The 14559-nt window shown below is 38.9% G+C and overlaps 1 protein-coding gene across 1 annotated transcript in view; it reads left to right on the forward strand.

Annotated features, from left to right (window-relative positions):
• Positions 1 to 14559, forward strand: part of PRCP (prolylcarboxypeptidase) — an 86040-nt gene that overhangs the window by 37043 nt on the left and 34438 nt on the right. Inside the window, 2 exon segments of the mRNA NM_001038164.2 lie at positions 4716 to 4856; positions 12915 to 13016. Coding sequence (NP_001033253.1) covers positions 4716 to 4856; positions 12915 to 13016 — 243 coding nt within the window.

Below are 14559 nucleotides of genomic sequence, written 5' to 3' on the forward strand. Positions count from 1 at the left end.
AGAGCTAGCATTCCTTGAGCATGCATTATACATTAGGGACTCTTCCTGGTACTTTAGTTATGTTTAATCTTCACAGTAATCCTTTGAGTTGTATGTTATTATCTTTATTTTATATAGGATGAAAATGGGGCTCAAACAGGTTAAGTGGCTTGCCTGAGGCCTCCCAGTAACAATTCAAGTTCACATCTGTTAACTCCTGAATCTGCTTTCTTTCTATCATACCAGAGTTCCACCCCCTTTCTCCCAAATTAAACAATTAGGGATTGCTAGGAGCAGGAGTGCCCTGAGAGTGGCCATATAAGGAAGTTTGGCTTTCTCTAAAGTTCTTGTGGCTCTTGTAATTCTACATATAAGCCTTTTCTCAAAGCTTGGCTCTAAAGTCAGTGGGTAAATTGAAAATCACTATGGCAGAATTATCTTTGAGAATACCAGGGGGAAGTCATCTTATTAGAGAGCCATGTACTCCCTTTCTTTAACTACAGCACAGCTAGTCTTTCTTCCTTTGTTGAAACAGATCATGGTTTTTCCTGTTGAGCTTCAAATGATGCAGTTGGCATGTATTTAGGGGCTGTGGTGGATGGTAATTCATATCTTTGAGCATCAGAGTCTCATTCAGCATTGTGTGTGTGTGTGTGTGTGTGTGTGTTAGTCACTCAGTCATGTCTAACTTTTTGCAACCCCATGGACTGTAGCCTACCAGGTTCCTCTGTCCGTGGTGATTCTCTAGGCAAGAATACTGGAGTGGGCTGCCATTCCCTTCTTCAAGGGATCTTCCCTACCCAAGGATTGAACCCAGGTCTCAGCATAGTGAGAGGCTTACATATTAGAAGTATTCTGAAACTTCGATCAAGAGAAGGAAGAGCAGATTCATGTCTTATTTAGGGGCTTAACTCATTTGTTCTCAGAACATTAGCTGTACTAATGAATGCACACAATTGCTTGGTATGCATGTGTGCTAAGTTGCTTCAGTCATGTCTGACTCTGTGTGACCCTAAGGATTGCAACCTGCCAGGCTCCTGTCCAGGGGATTCTCCAAGCAAGAATACGGGAGTGGGTTGTCCTGCCCTCCTACAGGGGATCTTCCTGACCCAGAGATCGAACCTGTGTCTCTTAAGTCTACCTGCATTGGCAGGCGGGTTCTTTACCACTAGCGCCACCTGGGAAGCCCCAGAATTACTTGGAGGCCTTGTTAAAACACAAGTTACTGGGTTCTACTCCCCGCAGTTTCTAATTCAGTAGGCCTGGGAATTTGCATTTTTAACAAGTAGGCCAGAGAATTTGTATTTTTAACAAGTTCCTAGATGAAGCTGATGTTGGTATCTAGGGACCTTACATGGAGAAACAGTATATTAATTTGAACGGAAGCAAGTGGAATCACTTGTCTATCTTTCCTTCACTGTTTGTCTGTTTCTCTTGCTCTTTTTTACTTTGAGTCTTAGTGAGCGTAGTTGAATTAGTTTGAGTTAAATTAAGGAGCTGTGGCTCAGTCACTTCTTTATCCGGTGCTCAGTTTACTTCTTGGCCTAGAACAAGTACTTGGCCCATTCAGTTGATGCTTGTTGGATAAGTGATTGAGTGAGTTAATGTATGTCATATGTGCTTGCTAAGTCGCTTCAGTCACGTCTGACTCTTTGCGAACCTATAGAGCCCATCAGCCGAGAAGGCAATGGCACCCCACTCCAGTACTCTTGCCTGGAAAATCCCATGGACAGAGGAGCCTGGTGGGCTGCAGTCCATGGGGTTGCTAAGAGTCAGACACAACTTCACTTTTACTTTTCACTTCCATGCATTGGAGAAGGAAATGGCAACCCGACTCCAGTATTCTTGCCTGGAGAATCCCAGGGATGGGGGAGCCTGGTGGCTGCCGTCTGTGGGGTCGCACAGAGTCAGACACGACTGAAGTGATTTAGCAGCAGCAGCAGCAGCAGCAGAGCTCATCAAGCTCCTCTGTCCAGGGGATCTCCAGGCAAGAGTACTGGAGTGGATTGCTGTGCTCTCTTCAAGATATGTTATAGGAGGGTGTTTTTTTTTTTTTAGCACATGGATATCATTATTATATACCTGCCCCATACAAACTGCTTATTTTACTTAATGGTAAATAGTCTTTATATTAGAATAGCCTGTATTTTAAGACCATATATGGTAAAGATTGTGGACATTGGGAAGTGTGTATAAGGTGTAGAGTTGAGAAACTTGCATTTTGGAACCTGTGGTACGAATGTGAAGCGTGTGTGTGTGTGTGTGTAGATGGAGTGGTTACAGGGAGTTCCATTTCTTTTGGAATGGTGTAGAGAAATCTTGCAAGGTCTGGGTTAGGTCAGAACCAACTCCTGCCCCAGGGAGGTTGGAGCAACACTGGATCAGCCTATGTGTGCCCCAGACCAGACCCTGCATTCTCACTCCTGTCCCTCCGGAGCACTGAGGAATTCAGACCTTGTGATCCTAAAGGCTTGGTGGGCTCTGTCTGTTGTAACTCTTTAAATTCAGATAGTTGTATGTGAACTTTACCATATTATAGTATTTAACAATTGCATTTTTTAAGTGGTTAGTTCATTTAGTGAAGTTCGATTTAAGCTCAAAATTGTGTCATTTTGACATGATTTGTATTGTGTCTGGCAAGTCTCAGTATCCAATATCTTTTGTCTCTTTTAGTATAGATTAAATTTTTTTTCCTTTAAATTCACTTTACTTTAACAAAAATAAAAAAAAATTTTTTTAAGTATTTTTTGGCTGCATCTTACAGCATGCAGGATCTTAGTTCCCCAACCAGGGATTGAACCTGTGCTCCCTGCAGTGGAAGTGCGAGTCTTAATTGCTGGCTCAGTCTAGGAAGTTCCCATTTTACCTTTTCACTTTTTTATTATGCTGAATTATTTTTTTCTTCTTTTCTTAAATACTTTTATTCATTTATTTGGCTGTGCTGGGTGTTTGTTGGTGCACAGGCATTTCTGTTGTTGTGGCGAGTGGGGGCCATTCTTTAGTTGCGGTGTGTGGGCTTCTCATTGCTGAGCATAGGTTTCAGTAGTTGGAGGCATGTGGGCTCAGTATTTGTCCTGAGGCATGTGGGTTCTTCCTGAACCAGGGATCAAACCCGTGTCCCTTGCATTGGCAGATGGATTCTTCACCACTGAGCCACCAGAGAAGTCCTAAGCTGAAGTGTTTTCACGTAAATTACAAACAGCATGATATTTTCTCTCTAAATCCTTTATATACAGCTGTAAAATAGAAAAACTTTTTCTTATGTAGCCAAAACAATATGATCACTCCTAACAAAATTAATGTTAATAAACCCTAGTTTGAACAAACAAGATGTAAATCACAATTTAGGGACAACTGGGTTAATTTAAATATTACCTAGTCCATATTTAAATTAACCCAGTTGTCCCTAAATTGTGATTTACATCTTGTTTGTTCAAACTAGGATACAGTCTGGAATCATGCATTGCATCTGACTATTATGTTCCTTAAAATTTATTGTAATCTAAAACAAACAGTCCTTTAATCAGATATTACCTTGCCTTTTTGTTATAAAATACCTTATCTTTGAACTTGTCTGATCGTTTCTTTGGAGTATGTTCAGCTTGGTTTTCTACCTTTGTATTTCCCAGAAACTGGAAATTAGATACAGAGACTGGACTGAGATACAAACTGAACATTTTTGGCAAGAATTTATCATGGATGATATGTGTTTTGTGTTGTGCAATGTGAGGAAATACATAATTCCTGTTCACACCACTGTTAGTGATGCTAACTTTGATCACTAGGTTAATAGGCTGATCTTGTGACAGGTAGTAATATGAATATTCATTTTCTTATCATCCATCCTCCTAAAGCTTTTAACACTATTTAGTAATTCTTGCCTGAATCAGTAACTTCACTAGGGTTTGTCAAATACCATTTTTCTAATCCTGTCATTGCTTCTGCATTAGCTGACATTTGATAAAACAGAGCTATTTTTCATCAGTTGGGACTATTTAGTACCCTGAAATACAATTCTGTTGGAAAGGCAAGTTAAATGTTGAGTTCTCTGCTTTTTTATTTACAACTTCTAAATGAGGAGTTGGCTTAATAAATAAATGGTGAGGAATAAATATTTTTCTTGCTTTCTCTTTTTTGATATCCTTATGGAGTAATGGATTTTCATGAATCAATTAAAATATGGAATCAAATGTTTTAATTAGCTACAATCATTATTCTTTTTATGTTCCATTTGTTTTATGTTCAATTAATTAAAACTTCAGCCAATGATAGTCCTTTGAATAGCATGAAATACCAAGATCCTGGCCCTTGGAATGTCAATTGTTATTGGGATGATAGACCTTTTCAATGGTCTTTCTAGTCCTTGAATTTCAATATTGAAAGTTTCAATAATGAAAATTTAAGTAGTAAGTAATGTCTGTATTTTAAAAATTGCTAAGTTCATATACTATTTCCAATTCAATTTTAACATTATTATGTTTTTAAGTGGCCACTTGATTTTATAATTGTATATTTTACACTGAAAATCTCAACCAATAACATTGCTTTATCTTAAAATATGAAGAAAATGATTTCAAAATAACATCAATATTACTACTACTAATGAAACCAAATGAAGTTTGACATTTTTTTATTTTTGTAGCATAGCTTGATTTGAATGGAAGAATAATATATGTACTTTTTAGTTTTTAATTACTTTCCTTTGAAATATGTCGTCTGTTTCTTTTTTGTCATAGGTTGATCACTTTGGATTTAATATCGATAGAACTTTTAAACAGCGGTACCTAATAGCTGATAACTACTGGAAGGAAGATGGTGGATCAATACTTTTCTACACTGGTAATGAAGGGGACATTATTTGGTTTTGCAATAACACGGTATGTGCAGATGTGCTCAATTTCTTTTTTATTATGATCAACTAGAAAAATATCTTTTGTAGTATATATGACCAAATAATTCTGAAGTTTAAAAAAAAAAGATAAACTCACAAATAATAGAGAAACAGCAAAAGTATGTGAATAGGCAGTTTACAAAAGAATAAATACAGACATCCAATGAGCCTGTTCAGCCTTAAAGAATTACATGTGAAAAGAATGAAATATGATACTATTTTTGGACAACTGAATTTTAAAAGATGAAAAAATATCCCAGCTTATTTCACAATTGAACTAGGATATGGCAGAAATGGGAGTAGGGATGTCATAACTATGTAATAAATATAGTTTATTGTTATTATTACAGTCTAGAATGAGAACACAAAGGCAGGAATTTTTGTTTGCTGTTCAGTGGTGTATCCTCAATCCAGGACTGTTTTAGGCATATAGCAGCTACTCAATAAATATTTGTTAAATGAATTAATTAATAAAATCTAAACAAAGCCAGTGCAAATAAGAAAAAAGCAAGTTTGATTTTCAAATAGGAATGGACGAAGGTAGATATATTTTAGCTTTCCTGTTATACTATTTTTCTTATATTTGTGAGGAAAAAAAATACTGTAGCTGTTAGCTTGCTTCTCTTGACTATTTATTCTATCTTCTTTTATAATAATGCTTAAATTTGTTAACAAAACTTAATTAAGACACATGAAAGGAAGAAATTTTCCTTTTTAATCAGCTGCTGCTGCTGCTGCTGCTAAGTTGCTTCAGTCGTGTCTGACTCTGTGCGACCCCAGAGATGGCAGCCCACCAGGCTCCCCCATCCCTGGGATTCTCCAGGCAAGAACACTGGAGTGGGTTGCCATTTCCTTCTCCAATGGATGAAAGTGAAAAGTGAAAGGGAAGTCGCTCAGTCGTGTCCAACTCCTAGCGACCCCATGGACTGCAGCCTACCAGGCTCCTCTCTCCATGGGATTTGCCAGGCAAGAGTTCTGGAGTGGGTTGCCATTGCCTTCTCCGAGAACTAAGACTAGAAAATGTCAACTGTATACCAGAAAGCTAGTCTGTGAACTGCCTTAGGGTGGGGACTGAATCATATTTTCTCCACTGCCAATGTCTGACATGGTGCTTGGTATTCAGAAGGTCTTAGTAAATGTTGAACTGAACTACATTAAAAGCAAAGATATGAACCCAATTATGTTGTATTATTGTATTCCATATTTCTAATTATTTCCTTGGGAATAACAATCCTTAGGATGTTATTAGTCTAAATATGTTAGTTGAAAATAAAATAATTCCCTAAGAACTGATTTCCTAGATATCTATTTCTCTTAGATGAGTGACAGATAAAATCAGAATTTATTTTCCATCAGATTCCTGCTCTGTAATTCTGTGAAACAACTGAGGCTGCCTTGTCTCCCTTTCACTTCCTTGTGCAATTGCTCTTTTATGCCAAGGCAACGGGTCTTCTCCAACATGACAATTCAAAAGCATCAATTCTTCAGCACTCAGCTTTCTTTATGGTCCAACTCTAACATCCATGCATGGCTACTGGAAAAACCATAGCCTTGACTAGACAGACCTTTGTTGCAAAGTAATGTCTCTGCTTTTTAATATGCTGTCTAGGTTGGTGATAACTTTCCTTCCAAGGAGTAAGTGTCTTTTAATTTCATGGCTGCAATCACCATCTGCAGTGATTTTGGAGCCCCAAAAAATACATTTGCCATCTATTTGCCATGAAGTGATGGGACCAGATACCATGATCTTAGTTTTCTGAGTGTTGAGCCTTAAGCCAAATTTTTCATTCTCATCTTTCACCTTCATTAAGAGGCTCTTTAGTTCCTCTTCACTTTCTGCCATAAGGGTAGTGTCATCTGCATATCTGAGGTTATTGATGTTTCTCCTGGTGATCTTGATTCCAGCTTGTGCTTCTTCCAGCCCAGTGTTTCTCATGATGTACTCTGCATATAAGTTAAATAAGCAGGGTGACAATATACAGCCCTATACGTCAGTACTCCTTTTCCTATTTCGAACCACTCTGTTCCATGTCCAGTTCTAACTGTTGCTTCCTGACCTGCATACAGGTTTCTCAAGAGGCAGGTCAGGTGGTCTGGTATGCCCATCTCTTGAAGAATTTTCCACAGTTTATTGTGATCCACACAGTCAAAGGCTTTGGCATAGTCAATAAAGCAGAAATAGATGTTTTTTCTGGAACTCTCTTGCTTTTTCCATGATCCAGCGGATGTTGGCAATTTGATCTCTGGTTCCTCTGCCTTTTCTAAAACCAGCTTGAACATCTGAAGTTCACGGTTCACATATTGCTGAAGCCTGGCTTGGAGAATTTTGAGCATTACTTTACTAGCGTGTGAGATGAGTGCAATTGTGCGGTAGTTTGAGCATTCTTTGGCATTGCCTTTCTTTGGGATTGGAATGAAAACTGACCTTTTCCAGTCCTGTGGCCACTGCTGAGTTTTCCAAATTCACTGGCATATTGAGTGCAGCACTTTCACAGCATCATCTTTCAGGATTTGAAATAGCTCCACTGGAATTCCATCACCTCCACTAGCTTTGTTCGTAGTGATGCTTTCTAAGGCCCACTTGACTTCACATTCCAGGATGTCTGGCTCTAGGTCAGTGATCACACCATCGTGATTATCTGGGTCGTGAAGATCTTTTTTGTACAGTTCTTCTGTGTATTCTTGCCACCTCTTCTTAATATCTTATGCTTCTGTTAGGTCCATACCATTTCTTTCCTTTATTGAGCCCATATTTGCACGAAATGTTCCCTTGGTATCTCTAATTTTCTTGAAGAGATCTCTAGTTTTTCCCATTCTATTGCTTTCCTCTATTTCTTTGCATTGATCGCTGAGGAAGGCTTTCTTATCTCTTCTTGCTATTCTTTGGAACTCTGCATTCAGATGCTTATATCTTTCCTTTTTGCTTCTCTTCTTTTCATAGCTATTTGTAAGGCCTCCCCAGACAGCCATTTTGCTTTTTTGCATTTCTTTTCCATGGGAATGGTCTTGATCTCTGTCTCCTGTACAGTGTCATGAACTCCATCCATAGTTCATCAGGCACTCTGTCTATCAGATCTAGTCCCTTAAATCTATTTCTCACTTCCACTGTATAATCATAAGGGATTTGATTTAGGTCATACCTGAATGGTCTAGTGGTTTTCCCTACTTTCTTCAATTTAAGTCTGAATTTGGCAATAAGGAGTTCATGATCTGAGCCACAGTCAGCTCCTGGTCTTGTTTTTGTTGACTCTATAGAGCTTCTCCATCTGTGGCTGCAAAGAATATAATCAATCTGATTTTGGTGTTGGCCATCTGGTGATGTCCATGTGTAGATTCTTCTCTTGTGTTTTTGGAAGAGGGTATTTGCTATGACCAGTGCATTCTCTTGGCAAAACTCTTATTAGTCTTTGCCCTGCTTCATTCTGTACTCCAAGGCCAAATTTGCCTGTTACTCCAAGTGTTTCTTTACTTCCTACTTTGCATTCCAGTCCTCTGTAATGAAAAGGACATCTTTTGGGGGTGTTAGTTCTAAAAGGTCTTGTAGGTCTTCATAGAACCGTTCAATTTCAGCTTTTTCAGCGTTACTGGTTGGGGCATAGGCTTGGATCACCGTGATATTGAATGGTTTGCCTTGGAAATGAACAGAGATCATTCTGTAGTTTTGGAGATTGCATCCAAGTACTGGATTTCGGACTCTTTTGTTGACCATGATGGCTACTGCATTTCTTCTAAGGGATTCCTGCCCACAGTAGGAGATATAATGGTCATCTGAGTTAAATTAATCCATTCCAGTCAATTTTAGTTCACTGATTCCTAGAATGTCAACATTCACTCTTGCCATCTCCTGTTTGACCACTTCCAATTTGCCTTGATTCATGGACCCAGCATTCCAGGTTTCTATGCAATATTGCTCTTTACAACATCAGACCTTGCTTCCATCACCAGTCACATCCACAACTGGGTATTGTTTTTGCTTTGTCTCTGTCTCTTCATTCTTTCTGGGGTTATTTCTCCACTGATCTCCAGTAGCATATTGGGCACCTACCGACCTGAGGAGTTCATCTTTTAGTGTCCTATCTTTTTGCCTTTTCATACTGTTCATGGGGTTCTCAAGGCAAGAATACTGAAGTGGTTTGCCATTCCCTTCTCCAGTGGACCACATTCTGTCAGACCTCTCCACCATGACCCGTCCATCTTGGGTGGCCCCACATGGCATGGCTTAGTTTCATTGAGTTAGACAAGGCTGTGGCCATGTGATCAGACTGGCTAGTTGTCTGTGATTGTGGTTTCAGTCTGTCTGCCCTCTGATGCCCTCTCTGAGCGCCTACCGTCTTACTTGGGTTTCTCTTACCTTGGACGTGGGGTATCTCTTCACAGCTGCTCCAGCAAAGTGCAGCCACTGCTCCTTACCTTGGACATGGGGTAGCTCCTCATGGCTGCCACTCCTGACCTTGGACGTGGGGTAGCTCTCATCCAGATTAATACATTTCCTTCCTCTCAAAACCTGAGGTCAACTCTTCTGATTACTTTGATGGATGATCCTTACTGTTAAGAAACTCATACTCTGGTAGGGTCAGACATAGATAAGCAAATGTTGCAACAAAGTAATAGAGATCCATACCTGTTGAGAGTGGTATTATAGGAGGGTGTGATAAGCAAGTCATCAAGAGGGCAGGCAGAGGAGAGTATCTTGAGCTGGGGTACAGTGTCTGTAGATACATGGCAGGGGTAGGGAATGAGCAAGGTGTTAAGAGAGAAAATGGTCTTATTGAAACCATCACAAATAACAGGTTAAAGTCTCCATCCTCACGTGCATACAGCTCTCTTCATTGTTCATTTATTGGTCAAGATAAAGAAAAAATTTGTCTTAGTCTTTGTTAGGATCTTCACAGGGGGCTCAGTGGTGCAGAATCTATCTGCAATGCAGAAGACCCAGGTTTGATCCCTTGGTTGGGTAGATCGCCTGGAGAAGGGAATGGCAGCCCACTCCAGGATTCTTCCCTGGAGAATTCCATGAACAGAGGAGCCTGGTAGGCTACAGTCCATGGGATCATAAAGAGTTGGACCCAACTGGGTGACTTAACACTTTCACTCAGTCTTTGTAAAGGAATAAGAGCTCATTAAAAAGGAATAATGTGCACTAGGAATGACAAGCAGTTGTAATCTATGCTAAATCTAAATCTGGGACTTCCATGGTGGCTTAGTAGTGAAGAATCTGCCTGCCAATGCAGGAAATGTGGGTTCAATCCCTCAGTCTGGAAGATCCCCTGGAGAAGGAAATGGCAAACCTCTCCTGTGTTCTTGCCTGGGAAATCCCATGGGTAGAGGAGCTTGGTGGGCTACAGTCCATGGGGTCGGAAAAGACTAAATAACAGCAGCAAATCTAAATCTAGTTAATTGATGTTGGCCACCTAGAATGCTTTGTTAAGAAGGATTCTGAGGTCATAACTTTAGGTAAGTGAAAAAATTGCAGCCGTTGATTAGTGACCAGCATTATGTGTCGAAATAAGGAGGTTTGCACTTGATGATTGTATTCTGGAGCTAGGTGGTGTGTGCTTGAATGTTGGCTCTGCCACTTTCTTGCTCTGTGACTGTCACAGGTTTTTTAAACTGTGTCCTTGCCTGTAAAGTAGAGGTAATCAAAGTGCCTATCTTTTAGATTGTTATGATAACTAAGTGAATTAATATATGTTACGTGTTTAGAATGGTTTTTAATGAGTTGTAAGCACTCAATTAAAACAACAGAATGGGAAAGATTAGAGATCTCTTCAAGAAAATTAGAGATACCAAGGGAACATTTCATGCAAAGATGGGCTTGATAAAGGACAGAAATGATATGGACCTAACAGAAGCAGAAGATACTAAGAAGAGATGGCAAGAATATACAAAAGAACTGTACAAAAAAGATCTTCACGACCCAGATAATCACGATGGTGTGATCACTGACCTAGAGCCAGACATCCTGGAATGTGAAGTCAAGTGGGCCTTAGAAAGCATTACTATGAACAAAGCTAGTGGAGGTGATGGAATTCCAGTGGAGCTATTTCAAATCCTGAAAGATGATGCTGTGAAAGTGCTGCTCTCAATATGCCAGCGAATTTGGAAAACTCAGCAGTGGCCACAGGACTGGAAAAGGTCAGTTTTCATTCCAATCCCAAGGAAAGGCAATGCCAAAGAATGCTCAAACTACCACACAATTGCACTCATCTCACATGCTAGTAAAGTAATGCTCAAAATTCTCCAAGCCAGGCTTCAGCAATATGTGAACCGTGAACTTCAGATGTTCAAGCTGGCTTTAGAAAAGGCAGAGGAACCAGAGATCAAATTGCCAACATCCACTGGATCATGGAAAAAGCAAGAGAGTTCCAGAAAAACATCTATTTCTGCTTTATTGACTATGCCAAAGCCTTTGACTGTGTGGATCACAATAAACTGTGGAAAATTCTTCAAGAGATGGGAATACCAGACCACCTGATCTGCCTCTTGAAAAATTTGTATGCAGGTCAGGAAGCGACAGTTAGAACTGCACATGGAACAACAGACTGGTTCAAAATAGGAAAAGGAGTACGTCAGGGCTGTATATTGTCACCCTGCTTATTTAACTTATATGCAGAGTACATCATGAGAAACGCTGGATTGGAAAAAGCACAAGCTGGAATCAAGATTTCCAGGAGAAATATCAATAACCTCAGATATGCAGATGACATCACCCTTATGGCACAAAGTGAAGAGGAACTAAAAAGCCTCTTGATGAAAGTGAAAGTGGAGAGTGAAAAAGTTGGCTTAAAGCTCGACATTCAGAAAACGAAGATCATGGCATCTGGTTCCATCACTTCATGGGAAATAGATGGGGAAACAGTGGAAACAGTGTCAGACTTTATTTTTTTGGGCTCCAAAATCACTGCAGATGGTGACTGCAGCCATGAAATTAAAAGACGCTTACTCCTTGGAAGAAAAGTTATGACCAACCTAGATAGCATATTCAAAAGCAGAGACATTACTTTGCCAACAAAGGTCCGTCTAGTCAAGGCTATGGTTTTTCCTGTGGTCATGTATGGATGTGAGAGTTGGACTGTGCACAAGGCTGAGCGCCGAAGAATTGATGCTTTTGAACTGTGGTGTTGGAGAAGACTCTTGAGAGTCCCTTGGACTGCAAGGAGATCAGCCCTGGGATTTGTTTGGAAGGAATGATGCTAAAGCTGAAACTCCAGTACTTTGGCCACCTCATGTGAAGAGTTGACTCATTGGAAAAGACTCTGATGCTGGGAGGGGTTGGGGGCAGGAGGAGAAGGGAATGACAGAGGATGAGATGGCTGGATGGCATCACTGACTCGCTGGACATTAGTCTGAGTGAACTCCGGGAGTTGGTGATGGACAGGGAGGCCTGGCGTGCTGTGATTCATGGGGTCGCAAAGAGTCGGACATGACTGAGCGACTGAACTGAACTGAAGCACTCAATTAATACTAGCTGTTGTTAGCTACTATTTATCTTCATGTAAATAAGATTAATAATCAAAGTACCTATCTCTTAGATTGTCATGATAATTAAGTGAATTGATACATATTAAGTGCTTAGAATGGTATTTAATGAATTGTAAGCACTCAGTTAATACTAAACCCAGGGGAATCCAGTATGTTTATTTGTACTGTTGTCTTTTCTGTTATAAATAAAAGTTATTTGTGAGTAGGCAGATAGCTTAGTTATCCTGCTCTTCCCTAGATTCTTTGGAACACAGTGCAATTTGAAGGCTATTTTATACATAATGTTGATTCCCAGACTAGGGTGTCAGAATAAGGAGAGTTGGAATGATTGGTAGTTGTGCAATTGTTCTTATTTTGAATTGTTTCATTCTGATACAGTGTGAGATAGATGTGCAACAATGAAACAGTTATATCATTTATCTGTAGCACAAATATAAATTGTCCAGATTCTCAGAGAACTCTTTTTGGTATGGTTTAACATCCATTTCTTATGAGTCGCAAAAAAAATTAAGACTTTTTCCACATCCTAATTTTACCCTGTGAATTTGTAAATGCCTTCTAGGGGTTCATGTGGGACATAGCTGAGGAAATGAAAGCCATGTTGGTGTTTGCTGAACATCGGTACTATGGAGAGTCCCTACCCTTTGGTGCTGACTCCTTCTCGGTAAGCGTGTCTTTTAAATTTAGAACATTTTCTAATTACATGTTCTACTGTAAGAAAAATGATATCTTTAACTTGAACTGCCTGAAATTTCAGTTACTTTTAAAAGGTTAACATATTAACCTTTTCATATATAATTTGAAACCTTTTCATATATAATTTCATACGTAATTTTAAAGCCTCAATTTAAAAAATCATATTATATTTAAATAATCATATTATTTTAAAAATTATTTAAAAAATCATATTATTACCATTTTTATAGTATTGATCAGTCTTTAACTCAATGTGATGAGGCTAGCCTTTGCCAGGTAAACCATAATCTAAGAATGTGGAGATTGGAGGGAACTTTTCATTGTTTAAAAATATCAGTAAATAATCCTCTTTATAAATTATATATGTAAATTATTGGGTCTATCACTGGAAAAAAATGTTAGGAGTGCACAAATACTTGTTTAGTAAGGTGTTTTTCAATAAAATAAGTTCAGATCATCTCTATGATTCAGAGAGGTCAGCTAGTCACTAGATTCCCTCCTGGCCTTTCTTTTCTCTCAAGGAATTTTGGCCTTGGCCGCAGATCTGCACTTTAATAAACCAAGAAGCCGTTTCCTCAGCTGAGTCACTTGTGTACTACCCTTGTGTTTCTGACTATATGGGTTTGCCATCTGTATTATTCACTATTTTTCTTCTAGTAACTCACTTTTCAAACTTAGTACTTTCTTAATAAAGGCTTTAAGTACTATTTTTTCTAAGTTATATTGAAATAAAACAAGTATTAAATTAAAAATGTTTGTGCACTACCTAGGATCATGATGTATACCACCTTTATACACATACCAGGCGTTTTTTAAAAAAGATTTCTTTCTTTTTTTTTTTTTTAATGTGGATCACTTTTTTTTTTGTCTTCAATTGAATTTCTTACAACACTACTTCTGTTTTATGTTTTGACATTTTTGGCCCTAATTCATGTGGGATCTTAGTTCCCTGACCAGGGATCGAACCTGTACACCCTACTTTGAAAGGTGAATGGACAACCAGGGAAATTCCCATACCATGATTTTGGAGAAATCTGAGTTAGAGGAACTTGGGTCAGTCATTTTCTAGGCTTCCTGTTTTGAAAGAACTTTTTATTTTCAGAAATTTTATTATCTTATATTATAAATAAATAAATAAAAAGTTCTTGTGTTATAAATGAAAACCAGAGTGATTTGCTGATATTTGTTAGGTTGCATAGGAAACTATTCTTTAGTTTATTATTTTGCATAATTATCTGATTAGGGAAGTTGACAGGTTTTGAAACCATTGGAAAGTAGTTTGTTGCAGATAAAAACACAACCTTCTTTCCTAGTTCCCTGTGGTCCATACTCTGCTAGGAAAAAGGAGGTGAGGGCTCTCTATGCTATGCTTCCTTCCCTTCATGTGCTCTCAGAATTTGTCAGTAGCATGGGGGAATATTGCAAATGCATAAGATTGGGAAAAAACCACACTCAACTATACGTCGTGCCATGAAAACTGAAAGTAAAGAATAGTGACAGACCATGAGAGA

This window comes from Bos taurus, chromosome 29 (assembly GCF_002263795.3).
Source record: "Bos taurus isolate L1 Dominette 01449 registration number 42190680 breed Hereford chromosome 29, ARS-UCD2.0, whole genome shotgun sequence".
In the NCBI taxonomy this organism is placed as follows: Eukaryota; Metazoa; Chordata; class Mammalia; order Artiodactyla; family Bovidae; genus Bos; species Bos taurus.